The sequence below is a fragment of the Uloborus diversus genome, chromosome 2, assembly GCF_026930045.1.
Source record: "Uloborus diversus isolate 005 chromosome 2, Udiv.v.3.1, whole genome shotgun sequence".
Taxonomy (NCBI): domain Eukaryota; kingdom Metazoa; phylum Arthropoda; class Arachnida; order Araneae; family Uloboridae; genus Uloborus; species Uloborus diversus.
Window position 1 is genome coordinate 27,439,395 of NC_072732.1, and position 16,064 is coordinate 27,455,458.

The 16,064-nt window shown below is 34.8% G+C and overlaps 1 protein-coding gene across 1 annotated transcript in view; it reads left to right on the forward strand.

The window, feature by feature from the left end:
- The window catches only part of LOC129216932 (F-box only protein 28-like), a 39,239-nt gene that overhangs the window by 18,585 nt on the left and 4,590 nt on the right, over positions 1–16,064 (forward strand). The window contains exons 5-7 of the mRNA XM_054851149.1: positions 2,997–3,189; positions 7,876–8,011; positions 14,579–15,339. Coding sequence (XP_054707124.1) covers positions 2,997–3,189; positions 7,876–8,011; positions 14,579–15,329 — 1,080 coding nt within the window. The 3' untranslated portion in view covers positions 15,330–15,339. The remainder of the gene's footprint in view (positions 1–2,996; positions 3,190–7,875; positions 8,012–14,578; positions 15,340–16,064) is intronic.

Here is a 16,064-nt window from a genome sequence, read left to right on the forward strand (position 1 = left end):
AGATTGCCAGAAACTTCATTACGTTCTAAAATAGATTTTTTTTCCTATGAGGGTCATGCTTGGTTTTTGCTGAATAACTGCAAATTTTGGACAAAATCGATGTTTATTTGATTAATGTATTGCTATATCCAATTTAATTTGCATTGTGAAATACCCTTGTTTCTTAATTTTTTCCTGGTGATTTTACAGTGTTTTTCCTTTTTTTTTTCTTTTTGAAATTTGAAGGAAGTGAATGAACTCTGTGGTTGCGGGCTTTCGAATGGTGCCAAGTTCAAACTGATCGGATAATTATTTCAAGTAGAAAGAGCCATTTATTGTAATTTTCGGGCCCTAAAATAAAAATTTGAATGGTTAGGTTCTTTTTTGGCATTTGACCCCCCCCCCCCCCCCCTCCTCTACGTTCCTTCTCGGTTGTCGAAGTACCCCCCTGCCAAATTTGGTCGAGATCTGAGGAAAACTGGATTTGTATAGGAAACATACACGCATATATATATATATATATATACCGTATTTTCGGGATTAAGCGCCGCACCCAGTATAAGCGCCGCATCGAAAATTATCGTCGCCGGAAAAAAAAATTAATGTACGCGCCGCACCCATTATAAGCGCCGCGCCCGCTATAAGCGCCGCATCCAACTTAACGCAACTTAAAAGCGCAATTTAGACGTTCAGAAACTTGCAATAAAATGAAAATAAAATTTAAAAGAATATAATTAACATAACTATATTATTATTACTATAATTAAAATTTTCGTACTTTGGGAGGAGACATTGGTTGGTTATCCAGAGCGCGGGACGCGGACCCTTCTCCTCATGGCGCTCCACGTTTTTTTAAGTGGTCGGCGCCACTATAAGCACGCTTTTTTCAGTGGGTCGCATCCACTATGGATCGGCGATTCAAAATCCTTCGAAATCGCTGTCCTCGCTGTCGGACGCAAATAGTCCTAGAAAGTCTGCATCGAGCTCCGGGCTGTTTTCCTCGTCATCGGAGCCATCGTCCTCCGCAGCAACATCCGGGACTCGGGGAATGATCTCCGCCTCGGTGAAGCCGGAAATTATGGTGCTCGGCTTTACCGCATTCCAAGCTGCAGCTACCCACTTCGCCACTTCCGCGAACGACGCTTTCTTCAGGTTGCCGCCTTTCGTGTATTCGTGCAGTCCGTTCACCATCCAGGACTCCCATTGTTGACGCATGTGGCTCTTAAAACTGTGATTGGGGGCCAAATCCAAGGGCTGCAACTTTTTTGTAAGCCCACCTGGTATGATGGCCAGGGACGCCAAACATTGCCGCGCCGCTTCCTTCACAGGGTCGGTCTTGTGCGCCGCCATGGAGTCCATAATCAACATTCCACTTGGTTGGAAAAAAGCGCCTTTCCTTTTTCTCCAAACTTCGTTAAACCAGTCTGACATCAGGGCCTCATTCATCCACCCCTTCTCGTTGCAGCGGATGACAACGGTGGACGGGAAAGACTCCTTCGGGACCGTTTTCCGCTTAAAAATCAGCATAGGCTTCAGCTTCTCTCCGCTAGCCGTGCAAGCCAAAACACACGTGAATGATGTTTTTTCATGCCCCGTGGTTGTAATGGCGACGCTCTTCTCACCGGTAGATGTGACAGTCCTGTTGGGAGGGCAGTCGAAAGTCAAAGGGACTTCGTCCATGTTGATAAGCTGATGAGGCTGAAAGTTGTTTTCTTTCTTCAGCTTCTCGACGTAGTCTAAAAACTTTTTTTTCTGCTCCATCCAATCAGCTGGAAGACTCTGCCCCACAGTTGTTCGCTGCCTGACGGACAAATGATTCCGCTTCATGAATCTGAAGCACCAATTCGCGTTGCCTTTGAAGTTGGAAATATTCAAATTAGCAGCGATGCACCTGGCTTCTATTCGAATCCGGACAGTCGAAACGGAAATTCCTTTAGCTCTCTGCTCCACTACCCACTTCTTCAGGTCCCGTTCTAAATCCGGCCAGTGAGCTGATCTTCCTCGTCGGGCACGTTTTGTCTTCGGCATCGCTTCGATCGTTGATTTTTCGGACCTCCAACGCCGAACACATCTTTCATCAATTCCGAATTCCCGGGCAGCAGGACGATTTCCGATCGCTTCAGCCTTAGCGATAACTTCCAACTTGAAAGCTGCAGTGTAACTCTTAAGTCGTTTAGTAGGAGCCATTTCAGATGAAACTCGATGTAAAAACTTTAAGAAAGAAAAGAACGCACGAACGACAGCAAAAGCGACGATGTGAGTGAATAAAATTGGGGATGGGAGACGGAGAAACAAGTTTTCAATTAGTAGGTCACTTGACCACCCCGAGCAACCCACTTTGTTGAAAGGGGTGATTCCCCTTTAGAAAACTGGAAGTTCCACCCCCCTCCCCTGCTAGTCTTGCTAACAAGCTCCTTTCCTTGACCCTCCGTCCCCCTTCGCTTCGATGAGGCTTCCTCGCCGCTCACGTCATTCAGCGCTCACGTGGTTTAGCGTTTCTCTCTATGGTGCAACACCAGCAATCGCTGACTCACCTCCCCTCATGGCTACCCCTCTTTGCTTTGCTTGTCGCTCATTTCGCAAAACGAAAGGGAAAAGTGTGGCGCCATCTATTGGTAAAATGTTCAACTTTTTTGCAAACTCGGATTTTTTTTAAAACTTGATCGGGGAAAAAAAAAAAAAACACTATACCCGCCGCTCCCATTATATGCGCCGCATCCACATTTTTGAAACTTTTTTTCTTGTATGCGCCGCGGCGCTTAATCCCGAAAATACGGTATATATATATATATATACCCACATACACACATATTCTTTGTTTTATTTATATAGATTTAAGTAACAATAGTCAAATTTATTCATGCAAAGGCTCTGTAATTTTATGTGTAAGTCTCCCCTCCCCCTAATTTTCATCTTTCAATGTTGGCAGCTATAATATTATATGTATGAAATGTTTTTCATTATGTATCAGTACTGTTCATTTTCTTTTAAAGCAAAATATTTCTGAAATTTCGTAGATTATAGATGAAGTTTATCGAGTTTTGAGATACATAGAAAATACTCCTTGCTTGAATCATGGATACAAAGTAACTGATGAGCTTTTTGATTTGTCCACTATGGCTATGGAATATTTCAAGGAACATATTGAACCAAGGCTACCAGAAATATCATATTTTGCTCCAGATTTCCTTGATTATTCAATGCTAAGCTGTAAGTTTCGCTTTCACTGTTTCTATGAATGAGAGATTCTTTTATTCTGCCGTGCTAAGCGCAAAAGTGGGTATCTGCAACTGAGTTCAAAATGAGAAATTACCCTTTGAATTTGTGTGCCTCCATGTACAGTCCTCCCTCGCTACTTCGCGCTTCGACTTTCTGTTGGATGGGAAGGTATGATTGAAACTAACTCTTGCCCAAACAACGTAATACATTTAGCAGAGTGAAATTGGAGTTCGTGAATCAGTATAATTGAAGACGAATAGCTCATTAAACATCAATTAATTTATTAAAAGATAAAAAACAAAGTATATGGCTTTGACAAAAAGTAAATAAGGATAAGTATATCATTATTGCAAATACCCCGTTGACCTAGACTAATAAATATTATCAATTGACCCGACTATCGTTCATGAGGAACGAAGTCTTCAATGGACAAACGTCATACTACTTCAATTAAACAAAAAAGGCTAACAGCCTAAGCTTGCCGAACAGACAGCAAGTTGGCTTGCCTGACATGAGCCAACGCGTCTAGGCTGTGCAAGAAGTGAGAGAGCGATCAACTGATAACAGCTTCGCTTATATTCAGAATCTCATTAGCATATCTTCACTTCAATGCTACCTGATCGTGATCTTCAGTGGCCAAGCCCGAAGCGTGTGCACGTGATGTCACCTGTTCTAGAAGAATCGACGTTAAATTAGTCACGTCATGGGCAACGCCCACTACACGTGCCGTTCTCTATTCCAAGACTAGTTATGCCACGGATTCTAGCGTTCGTTAAGAAACAATGATATGAAAACTGCAAATATGTAAAATGTTATCTAACATGATAAAAAATGATAATAAACCTTCACTTAGATTGACATACTATGTCTATCACTTTCGCGGCTTCACTACATCGCAACTTTTTCTGTTTTTTTTTTTTCCTCAAAAATAGTAATTAGCTTTTTTTATGCACTCGTGTAAACTGTTTCCTACATAAGAATAACAAAGTATGTCCTTTGTTCTAGTTGAGGGAATTGAGGTATAAAATCGTCGAAGAAAGAGTTGGGAATCGCTATCTCATTTTAATCGTTAAACACTAACTGAAAAGTAAAAATCACTGTATTATTACATCTGCAATTGTAAATGGTGTTCAAGAATGTACTAGATTTTTAAGTTGTATAGGTAATACCTTAAATGAGGATAAATGTACAGGAAGAATGGGGGTACATACGGTCACTAATTCACGGTCATTAATTCATCATCGAACAAGTTGAGCTATTTTCATAGATTAGTAGTAGTGTGTACGAACTGTGTGTGTGTGTAGTTTCCCAATAGGTTAACAATGTGATGCCTATTACGTCTAATATATCTCATTTTCTCATATTTTGTGCAATTTTTTCAAGTAATGCAAATGTAATGGTGGCTACGTTTCATGTCTAGGGAGCTCTGCCTATGATAAAAAACCTATTTAAATTGTCTTAAGTAAGTTTCATGCACTCCAATTAGAAAAATATACGATTTGTCAATACAGAATCCTACTTCGCGGAAATTCAGTTATCGCAGTAAAGTCGGGAACGAATTAACCACGATTGACTGTATATGATTCAAATGAAACTTTTTCAGAAATTTTTAAAAAATATTACCCATTGACAAATGACCATAAAAATTGTACTTGGGTAAAATATGTAGCCAAGAACCATCTGGTGACAATAACTCAATTTTGACAAAAAGTGTGGATACGACTTTTGTGCTTAGCATCAACAGGTATTATTTAAAACTTATTAAAATAATTGTGTTTTAACTAAACTTTTATTTAAGAAAACAAAAAACTAAAAATATTTTTTAAAATAATTTTTATGAAAAATATTCAAAAATTGGCTTATAAGTAGGTTAGGTTTTCCTAACAGTTTGTTTGAGTGTAATAAAGTCTTTTTGTATCAGTGTGTATTTTAATTATTTAAAAAAAAAATTTTGAATGTCACTGAAATTTTATTCATGAAAATGATAATATTTCTGGAAACATGAAATGTTTTGCTGATGACATCAAAGTTAGGGGATTGTAGAAAACTAAGAAGAGGTAAAATAGCTTCAAAAGGATTCAGATCATATTACTAAGTGGGGAGACAGGTAGGGTATGGCAGTTAATGTTGGGAAATGTCGAATGTTACACTTAGGTCATGGAAATAAGCAAACAAGTAATTATTTACTGGATACATAAAAAGTAGTCGAAAACTTTGTACTTCATAGTGAATAAAATATGACAATGTATATAAAGTACAAATTGAGAATGAAAAAAGGTTAAAAAACCAGCAAACAGCTGTTTACTGTCCTCTGGAGTTCTGACGTAACCTTGACGTCATCGTTTCCAGTACTGCTATCATATCTTTTACAACTCGTCTCTCATTGCATTGTTCGCCTCGACTGTGTTTTAGTCGGGTGAACCTGTCTTCGTTTTTAATGCATTGATGCAGTGGTTGGAAGTAGCGCGCTACAAGTAGCGACGCTACTGTAGTAGCTACATTTTTTAGTAGTTTGTAGTGTAGCGCACTACTTTTTTAAAAAAGTAGAGTAGCGAGTAGTTCGCTACAAAAAAAAGTAGTTTGTAGCGATTTCTGGAAACTACTTTTGAATCAAGTTTTAAAAAAAACGCATTTTCAAACGAATCTGACTGGTGCAAGTCTTACACGAGTAAAAGTTGCACCAATCAGATTCGTAAGACTGAAAAATTCGAGCTGACCTCTAACATATAATTTTGACGTCTTGTGTTGTATCTGTTTGACGCCATTACTTTGTTTGGCATAGAAACTTTCACATTTTCCCAATATTCGCCTTGAATAGAGCATGGCTTAAAAAGAAAGAAACGATTTTTTTCCCGTTTCCTGCAAACTTTGCCCGTTAAGCAAAAAGCTTTCGGTATTAATGCCATTTGCACATGCAGTCGAACTAATATTTAGTACCCAAGAAAGAAGGTGATATAAGCCCTGCGCTTCCGTTAAGAAAATTTTCGTGTAGCGGGTGAGGAATTCGTGTCAGCTGCAAAATTCGTTCCTCGAGTAAAACTCGCTCTATATAGATATTTCGCGTTAGTCGAATTGCGTTGTAGCCCTAGTCCACTGTTGTTTAAAATTGCACATTGAAGTAAAGTAATCATTTTTAGTTATGTTTCATGTTTCGGATAATTAGTAGTGCCGATTGGGATATTTTTCATTTTTCTTTATTTTGTCTTTTTTACTGATTGAGTGTTGATACATTAACATATTAAAAGTCAATTATTAAATGTTGTGAGTTTTTGAGGTTATTGGCAAAATAGAAAAATGCTGTTATTTCATTTTATCAGGGGTGTAAGAAAAGAGATGGTGTCCAGGTCTGGAACCCTAGCTTGAAGCTCAAAAGCAATCAATTCCTATGAAATACCTAATGTTATCCTATGAATCCCTAACTATGAAATATAAGTTCCTTTAAAATTAACTCATATAATGAAAATTTAAGTTTTTCTCTTTTGTTGATGCACTTCATCATCTAAATCAATTTTATGTATATGTATGTCTAGTCTATGTAAAATTTAAATTAAATTACGATTGGATTTATCTCAATTTCAAGTAGCCGAGTTGCTCTTCTTGAATGAAATACTATTTACTGTCAGGAAAGGATTAAAAATTTGAAGGTTGAACTCCTTCCACTTTTAAATCCTTTCTTGCAGGGAATATTCGTGCAATTGGTAAAAAATGTTTCGATTGACTAATCGTTTCAGTAAAGGAGGAAAGAATAAATAATTCATAGCAATATTCCATATTCAAATGAGCCAATATATCAATCTGAAAATTTTGTTAATTTTTTCATTCAATCTCAAACGGTGTGTATGTGTATGTTATTTATTTATTTAATTTTTAAAAAGTAGCGAAGTAGCGACTACATTTCAAAAGTAGTTTGTAGTTGCTACATTTTGAAAAAAGTAGTTGTAGTTGTAGTTAACTACATTTGTGCTAAAGTAGTTGTAGTTGTAGTTCGCTACAAAAAAAATGTAGTTTTTCCAACCACTGCACTGATGATGGCACTTGTATTTTAGAGTGCCGAAACAGCTGTTTGCTTGTTTTTTAACCTTTTTTCATTCTCAATTTGTACTTTATATACGTTGTCATATTTTATTCAATTATTTACTGGGTTTGGTCATTAGTCAGGCAGAAAATGTTCTTGATTTCGATGGCAAAAAAAATCAGGATTTCAAGTTTGGTCTACAGTGCAGCATAGCAAGTGTTTTAACTTTGATTTTATTTTAATTAAAAAAAATTATAATCCAAAATTAAAGAAAACTTAAACTCTTAGGAATTAATCTTGTCTTCTGGTGGCAGATTAAGGATTTCAGAAATTGAAAATATAAAATTAAGTAGATTCAGGGAAAGCAAGTTTCAGGTAGACTTGAGAATAATGCATAGTCATATACAGAAAAATGCTGCATGATTAGTTGCAATTATAGGGGGGGTTGGGGGGGGTTACTACTATTCTGATTCAAATACATTTTGCTAGTCAATATTTGGTTTGTAGTGCAGCTTTTCACTAAAATTTAAATGAAACAGCCAAACAAAATAAGTATTTAAAAAATACTTTAATTAATATAATTAAATATAGGGGAGTTAAATAGGGAAGTTAAATAAAGGGGAACACATTTAGTTTTACTCTAATGATGTATGTTTTTATAGCAACGCATGAGACTCAGCTAGCTATTGAAGAAACCATCGCTAGAGCAAATTCTCGAAGCTCATCTTCCACATTGACTAAGGATCCACTAATACTGTTGAGCCGCCACTTCAGAAAAATCAAAGAAACTGTCAAAAAGTATGTTTTACTTAATATTAAAAGAATTTTTGTGGTGACCATTGATATTATGTAAATTTAGTTTTGTATACTGTACGAGTCCAGTGTGGTTTGAAAGGGCAGGAGAGGAAACTTGATAAACCTGTACTGTGAGCATAATTTATGTACTGAAGCAGGTATCTCCAACCTATGACCCACAAACAAATTGTTTCTGACCCGCGGCAAGCATACAAACTGATTTTTTAAAACATTTAATGATGTCTGGTCTTATTGGTTTACTTTTCTACTTTTCATTTTTTTGTCTCATCAAATAAAAAAAATTAGATATTTGATTTCTTTCTATAAGGTTCATTAAATATTTCTCATTTTCCCAGATTTTTTTTTTTTTTTTTTGAAAATGTTCAATTTATTCTTTTTTTAGATTAATTTCGTAACAACTTTTTGAAGCAGACCATCTTGCCCCAGGCATGGGATACGTTGGTTCGCATTACAAAAAGTTTCTGTTACAAATGTTGTCCAACATTATAAATTTATGTGATTTTGTGCTTCGAATGAAGAAACAAAGTTTAAAGATCAATGTAACCTATTCAATTAAACCAAATATCAAATTAACCAACATCTACTTTTGCACAATTTATGCCAGAACCATCTCCTTTTTCTCAAGAATCAGCACAACATGCATGGGCGGATCCAGGGAGGGGGCCATGGCCCTCTCCGAGAAAATTTCAAGAATAGTTAAAATCCCCTTTTTTTGAGCAAAAATGCAAAGAATTTCTCTTATAATGCATACAAAGTATAACAATAAGGAAAATAATGAGAGGGAGGGGGGCATGGTCACCATGAGGAATTTTGAAAAATAGTTGAAAACCTGTTTTAGAGCTAAATATTAAAAAAATCCTTATCATTTCTCGAAGTCTAACATGAATATAAAATCCATGCCGAGGAGTCATAAACCCGTACTGACGAAGTTCCAAGTAGTTTTTTAAAACCCTCTTTCCTAGCTTAAATTGAAAAAAGTCGAATCATTTTTTTTTTTTTTTGTTCTAAGTGGACCTCCGAAACTCTTCAAACCCTAACCTTACCAAAGATAGTCTAAAATGAGTTTTAAAGTCTATAAATTAGAAAAATTTCCTGGGATGGGCCTTTTAATCTCTCCGCTCCTTAACATCACTGAAAATTGTCTAAAACAGCCTTTTTATAGCTACAGTTTCTAACAATTTCTGGGGAAGTGCTCCAACCCTTTTCTCCCCTACCATTACCAAAGATAATTAGAATGTAGCTTTAAGACTGTAATTTAATTGTAAATTAGAAAAATTTCTTGGTGTGGGCCCTCGAATCTCTCCTTCACGTATCATCACGAAAAGATCGTATTAAAGTGCGTTTTTAGCTTTACAATTGCAAAAAATCAACCGGAGAAACCCAGAACCTCCCTCTGTTTAACAGTTTTGGAGATAATGTTTGCGTTTTTAAAGTTTCAATTTCGAAAAATGGGCGGGGGTATGTAGTCGCACCCGAGTCATTGATATTACGAAAGACAGTTTAAATGAATTTCTAAGATTGCAAATCAGAAAAATTTCCTTAGATGGGCCCTCAAATCTCTCCTCCTTCTAACATTATCTAACATTATTGATCTAAAACTGCATTCTCAGAGCTACAATTTTGAAAAATAGACAGGGGAGCGCCACCAAATCTCTTCTCCCCCTACCATTACCAGAGATCGTCGTAAATGCGTTTTTAAGACTATAAATTCAAAATTTTACGTGAGAGAAACCCCTTGGCCCCCTTTACTTCGGAGTTAATATTATACGTACAGTTGGTTCATATTGGCTTCCTCTTAAATCAAAAGTTCTATACCGTTTGAACAAACTGTACTGATTACAGGAATACCACTTTGAGGCGACAATATATATGCACCTGTTTGTTAAGAAAAAAGGAAAATTATTGGGACGGTTACAGCCTTTATGTTAAACTTGTGTCGCCATGTGAAAATTCTTTAAAAATTGATCTGGTTAAAGGTGGGCTGTATTGATATTATTTGTAATATTCAAAAACTTCCAAAGCATCATATTTTTCCAACTGGCCCCCTCCGAGAATTCTGTCCGGATCCGCCCCTGACAACTTGGTATCAACTTTATTGTTGCTTTTACGGGAATATTGCTTTTCTAATTCTTCTAAAAAATTTTGTTTTTGTGGGTTTTTCTATAAAACTGACCAACATACCAGAGTTCTTGGTCTGAAAAATGCTGTCATAACTTTTCTCTTTATGATAAAAAATATAGAAAATACAAATGATTACGACAAAGTAGCTTAATTTAGGAGATGAATTTCATTTATTGCTCCATTCTTCATGAAAACTAGTTAAAAGAATAAAGTCAGTCTTATAGTTGGAGGAGAAATCTTGAAGAAAAAAAAATGACTAAAATCCATGTCCATTAAATGGATATGATGCAAATGGTCAGAGAAGTACTTGTACAGAATCAGAGAATGATGCTGCTCTCCACTATTATTACAGGCCTGAAGAGTCCGACTGTTTTTGGGGTAAAAGAGTCTGGAGCCGAAGTTTTTCAATTTTAAGAGTCGGAGTCTGTGATTTTCCCTCCAACTCTGCAACCCTGATCATTTGTGAACTAGGAGCTAAAAATGCTCATACTTGCTGCACAAGCAAATAACTTTTTGAACTTATTACACGTTTTGAAAATTGCTGAACAATTTCCTAAGAAAATGTTAATTGCTTGTTACTTTGAAGACTTACTAAATTGTATGTACTGTAGGGTGGTTCTTATTTATATGGGAGAATTTTTTTTTTTTTTTTTTTGAATTCAACAAGTGACACTCCCTAGTTTTGTGACACTATAATAAAAAGTAATCGGTGCAAAATTTGAACTCAATCAGTCACTAACACGTGCCCCTAGGCCGTTGAACTTGAACACTTTTGATAATTTTCCTACAAATCCTTTTTAAAGTTTTACTTCTCAGTACATCGTTTCTCCTAGGTTTGCAAAATATTTTTACAGTGAGTTAGCACTAAAACTAATCTTTTTAATTTCATATAATCTAAAGATTTTACATTAAATAAGAACAAAAAAGTGCTTTAGAAACTTTACCTTAATCTGTACGCTTTTCTCTCTGTATCTCAATCGTGTGCATTTTTTCCTGTGTCTTGTCTCTGTAAAATAAATTGCTTTTGTGACTCATATTTGGTAAATTGATAGTGAAATAATTCGATTAATTGTGCTCCTCTTTCACTTGTATCATTCACAACTTTCAGCATTTTACCGATATCTCTTTCCTTTAAAAAGCTTCCTTCATTTTGCCATGAATCAGGATCAAATAGGAAAACCTCTTTTAGTGTTCGTAACTTATCAAACAGTTTTATTGACTTGTAATTGATTCTATAAAGAGGAAGATGTTTACTAAAAAAAGTATTCCAAATCATCTACTGTTATATGAAATTTTTTATGCAGTCATCAGACACATCTTCCTTATCAGCAAACATTTTTTGGACTAGTTTTTTCCTATCTTCAAAGTTAATTCCTCCATCCAATACGGACAAAGGTACTAGTTCATCCCCTAAATACCATAAATGATTTATGAATTTTCCAATCACTGCTTCTGTTGCATGTTTGTCATCATTTTGTACGCTGCTAGTATTTTTAGACACATTACATTATTTAATGGAGCCTAGATTGGGTTGCTGCAGAAAACCATATCTTCACGCAGCATTTAACTGTAAAACTGCATTTACAAGCTTTCTCTCCATGTAAGATCAATTTATTATGTTTCCTAAATATAGAAATTTTCAAACAATAAATTCCTTTTGCCACCCATCTGGCTCAGGGATAAGCTCCAGGTTGCCGAAAACATATCCCTGTAGGAGGGACTTCACCAGGAAATATTATTACAAGTTATGAGAACTCTGTAATCTTTCTCAATTCCGCATTTTACGACTAGTAATGTGTCGCCAACTTCCTCTATTATAATTTAAGTGGTATGTGTACTTGATTGAAATGATATAAGTTCTGATTGATGGAGATCTTTCCACAAAATTTTGAAGCGCTTAAATAATGGAATATCGGGTCTAAAACTAAGAAAGGCAAGAACTTCTTTAAAGACACACTCTGCAGTTCGATTTCAAGTGCATAATGATGGCAATCCATATGTAATGTATCATCGTTCAGTTTTTGCTCTAAAAATTGCATGCACAATTTATACGGCCCGTATTGCAAGTCGTTGTATTAAACACTACAGCTTGAACAGTTAGCAATAAAGAGCAATCATCTAAGATATCATATACAACTGAAGAAATATCTCAGGAATTCCAATTAGCTGTTCAACATTGGGACCTAAAGCTATCATGGTAGGCCTATCGGGGTTTTTTTTCCCCCCAGTTACATCTGGATGTAGCTTTGTGTCCCAGTGAATAACTAAAAGATCTAAATTTAAATTCATGAAATTTGATTTTACCTCTCGAAGATTTTATCTTGGTCTCTTAAGGGGTTAAAGTACCTCAAAAATGACCAAACGATCAAAAAAAATTTTATTGCTTATTTCGAAACTAAACACTAGTCCAAACACAGGGGAAAAGTTTCATTGCTTTAGTTCAAATATTGAAAAAGTTATGAGTGGTTTTAGGTCATGCTCGCTATGTGTTCTTATGCAAAAAAGGAAACTTGAACTTCTCGATGATCGTTTTTTTGTGTTTTCGTGTCATAAGAATCCCCAAGGATTTTTTTCTATTAAAGATACAGCTTTAAAGTAATACTTTTTGCAATTAGGATAATATATTTCACAAAACTGTGCGTTGGATAAGTATTTTATAAATTACTCAAATGTTTAGAGCATGTTATACCTTTAAAAACCAAATTTTTTTGAAAAAAATTAAGATTTTTTTACATAATTGATCACAGAAAATTTTCTAGTAAACACAAAAGCAAATGAATGCACAGATTTTTAGAGATGATGAGTGTGATCGTTTAGCAAAAAGCTTTTTTTATGTTAGTTTAAAAACAAAAAAGCCTTAAGGATTTTTAAAAATTGAAAATTTCCAAATGTTTTGAATTTTTAAAAAAGTAAGCAATATTTAAAAAATTTAAAAATAAATTATTGATTACAAAGTAAGTAGGCATCCTATGCAAAAATCAGTAATCAAACGTCATTAAGCACAAACATTGCAAAAAAATTGCAGACACGTGTTTCGGTGTTACAAGGAACACCTTTTTCAATGCAAAGAGGTGTGAGCTTCTGGATGAAAAGTCATCCGAGAAAAGCGACTTTTCATCCAGAAGCTCACACCTCTTTGCATTGAAAAAGGTGTTCCTTGTAACACCGAAACACGTGTCTGCAATTTTTTTTTTTGCAATGTTTGTGCTTAATGACGTTGGATTACTGATTTTTTGAATCTTCAGCACAAAGGTATTTATTCGTCATTTAGGCATCTTATGGTTTCAACGAAAAATATTATTTACTTAAATTGAAAAAAATTGCTTGAAATGTACTGTAACCCCTTAAGGGATGTTCGATTGATGACAAGGCCATTTGGATTTAAATTTACTGCATCTACATAGGCTGTTAATAAATGAACAGCATCTTTGTCCCTAATATGGCATTTGTCTAACAGTGATGAAAGGTGAGCAGATACCAATAGTTGTCAAGCTTTTTTGAGTTGTGGTAGACCAGATATAGAAAAAAGGTTTAAAAGTTTAGGATATATACCCATTTTGGTTCCTAAATCTTGTGAATTGCAAGAATTTGATGATAATAAAGGACTATGTACTGAAATAGAAGAAAATTAATTTAAAGTACAGATTTTTACATTATTCCAATCTGGATATTTTTTTAAAATTTATATTTTAGCTATGGAAAATACAGTGTATTTTTATGTTAGGAGTAATCGAGGATTTTTCGAAATTTATATTTTAAAAATTGCATAAGCATTTAGGTATGTTTATAACTAAAGAACCGCATATTAAAATATAAGTGCCGTTACTTATATTTATAGCATTGAAACCTACCGACCCTATTTGCCACACCTATTACATACACAGGAAATTTTGTTAATCAACACCTCCAAAGCCTGGAGGAGGCAATTTGTTGTTGTTAAAGATCATTCATTAATGGCCTAAGCCATTCATTAATGGCTTTTAGAAACCCTTGTATCCATCTTGGTGGAAAGAAATGTTCCCTGCCGCTTGGTGTGAAACGAGCGCTGAATAGCGGTATGCCTGACCGAAGGCCATTGGTGTACATGTACCCTTTGTAACATGTAAAATTTTGCAGAATGAAAGTGAGAGAATGGTTGGTCTGGAAGTAGCAACATCTATTGAGGTTCAAAATTACTTTAAATATAAAACAAGAATATTTTTACATAAAAATGGGAAAATCCGCAATTTTTTCTTCGAAACTCAAAAAAGGGGGCCCTAGGGACACAGGTTCATATTCATGGATTGACTTAAAATTTTTGCAAGGATCATTTATTTGTATAATGGAACAAATTGAGGGTGTCGCATAAAATATCTACTACTTCAAAAATAAGGACCTTTATAAATGTACTGTTTTCATATATTTGAAAATAATAAGATTCTTTTTCAGAAATGGGACAGATATTATGAATGCAAAACACTCTCTGAAGGTGTTTAAGAAAAAAATTAATTCCTTGGAGAAAGAAGTGCAGCAGATAAAGTGGCAGCAAAAAGATTCAGAAAAAGTTATACCTGATGTGTGTAAAATAAATGAAGTCTTATTGGAGGTAAATCGACATAAAGTAGAATTGGAATTACTGAAAGCTGAAGTGTCCAATCAGTCTTGTTCATGCCACAGTTCTCAGTCTACCAATAGCACAGAATTAAAAGATTCCAAGGATTCTGCGTTGCCTGGGAAAGAAAAACATGGTGTCAAACTTGAAATGGCAGATGACACGAATAAAAGCTCCAAAGAAAAAAGTTCTCAGGATGGAGTTTCGACAGAACCAACTGAACGCAAAAAAATAATCAAAAAAGATAAAAAGTTAAGTTCTGTTGCCCAGGTACAAACTGATAAAGATTTCAAAGGTTGTTCAACCCTGGTAAATAACTCTCTAGCGGAGCTTAAATCGCTAGAAGAGGTCTCTGAAGATTTGAGCTTGAAGGATAAAATCTGCAGTGAAAAAATTGTGTTAAGAACACCATCTAATAGGAAGAATACAAGGAATAAAATTTCATGTTCCTCCCCGGTGAAAAGTAATGGGAAACGAAAACTAAATCCTGGTGTTGAATTTAAAACAGAAAATGACTTTAATGCAAAGAAAAAGAAATTAGATTTTAGCGTCAACAGTACTCCATCAGTTTCATTTACTCATAAATAAATCATTATAGGTAAGTTTTTTTCTTTTGATAATTGTCCTTTTGTCTAGGTACATCATTTGTTTTTCTAATTTTACATTTTAATTTTACTCGTAATATTGATTAAATATATTTATTTGGCTGAATATTTTACATTTTAGTGTAGTAGTTAAGGTTGTTTTATTCATTTGGTGAATTATTTTAATGGGGTTTTCCATGTTATTTATTGGCTTATTTTTTTTGGCAGAATTTTTCACTTTTAAGGGCTTAATTCTATTATTTATTGGATTATTTTTCCCTTTAATGAAACTTTTAGTTTTATTTAATGTCTTGTTTTCTTTAAGAGTCTCTTAACAAGACAAAATAATGTGTGTTCCAACATGTGGGTTCGTGCTGATTTGTTTTTGGCACCGATTGGCTTAAAAGGGATTTGCACAGTGAAATTTTTGCATTATATTTTGTTACATAGTAGAAGATTATTCTCACCCTGGGATCAGAGATTCTGTGTCTTATAATTAAGTCTCAGATTTAGAATCTTCTCTGAAATTGTGATAAAAATCATCGAATTTTTTCTATATAAACAAAAAGTACCCTATGCTCCATTCTGCACCCCTCTCAATGTGCACACAAAATTTCATGATTATAGGTTGCATAGTTAAGATGCGAAAAGGTAATAAACAAACAAAGTCACTTTTGCATTTAAAAGTTTAGTAAGGATTTGTCATTTAAAAGCTTTGAATAAAAGTTGAAAAGTAAAA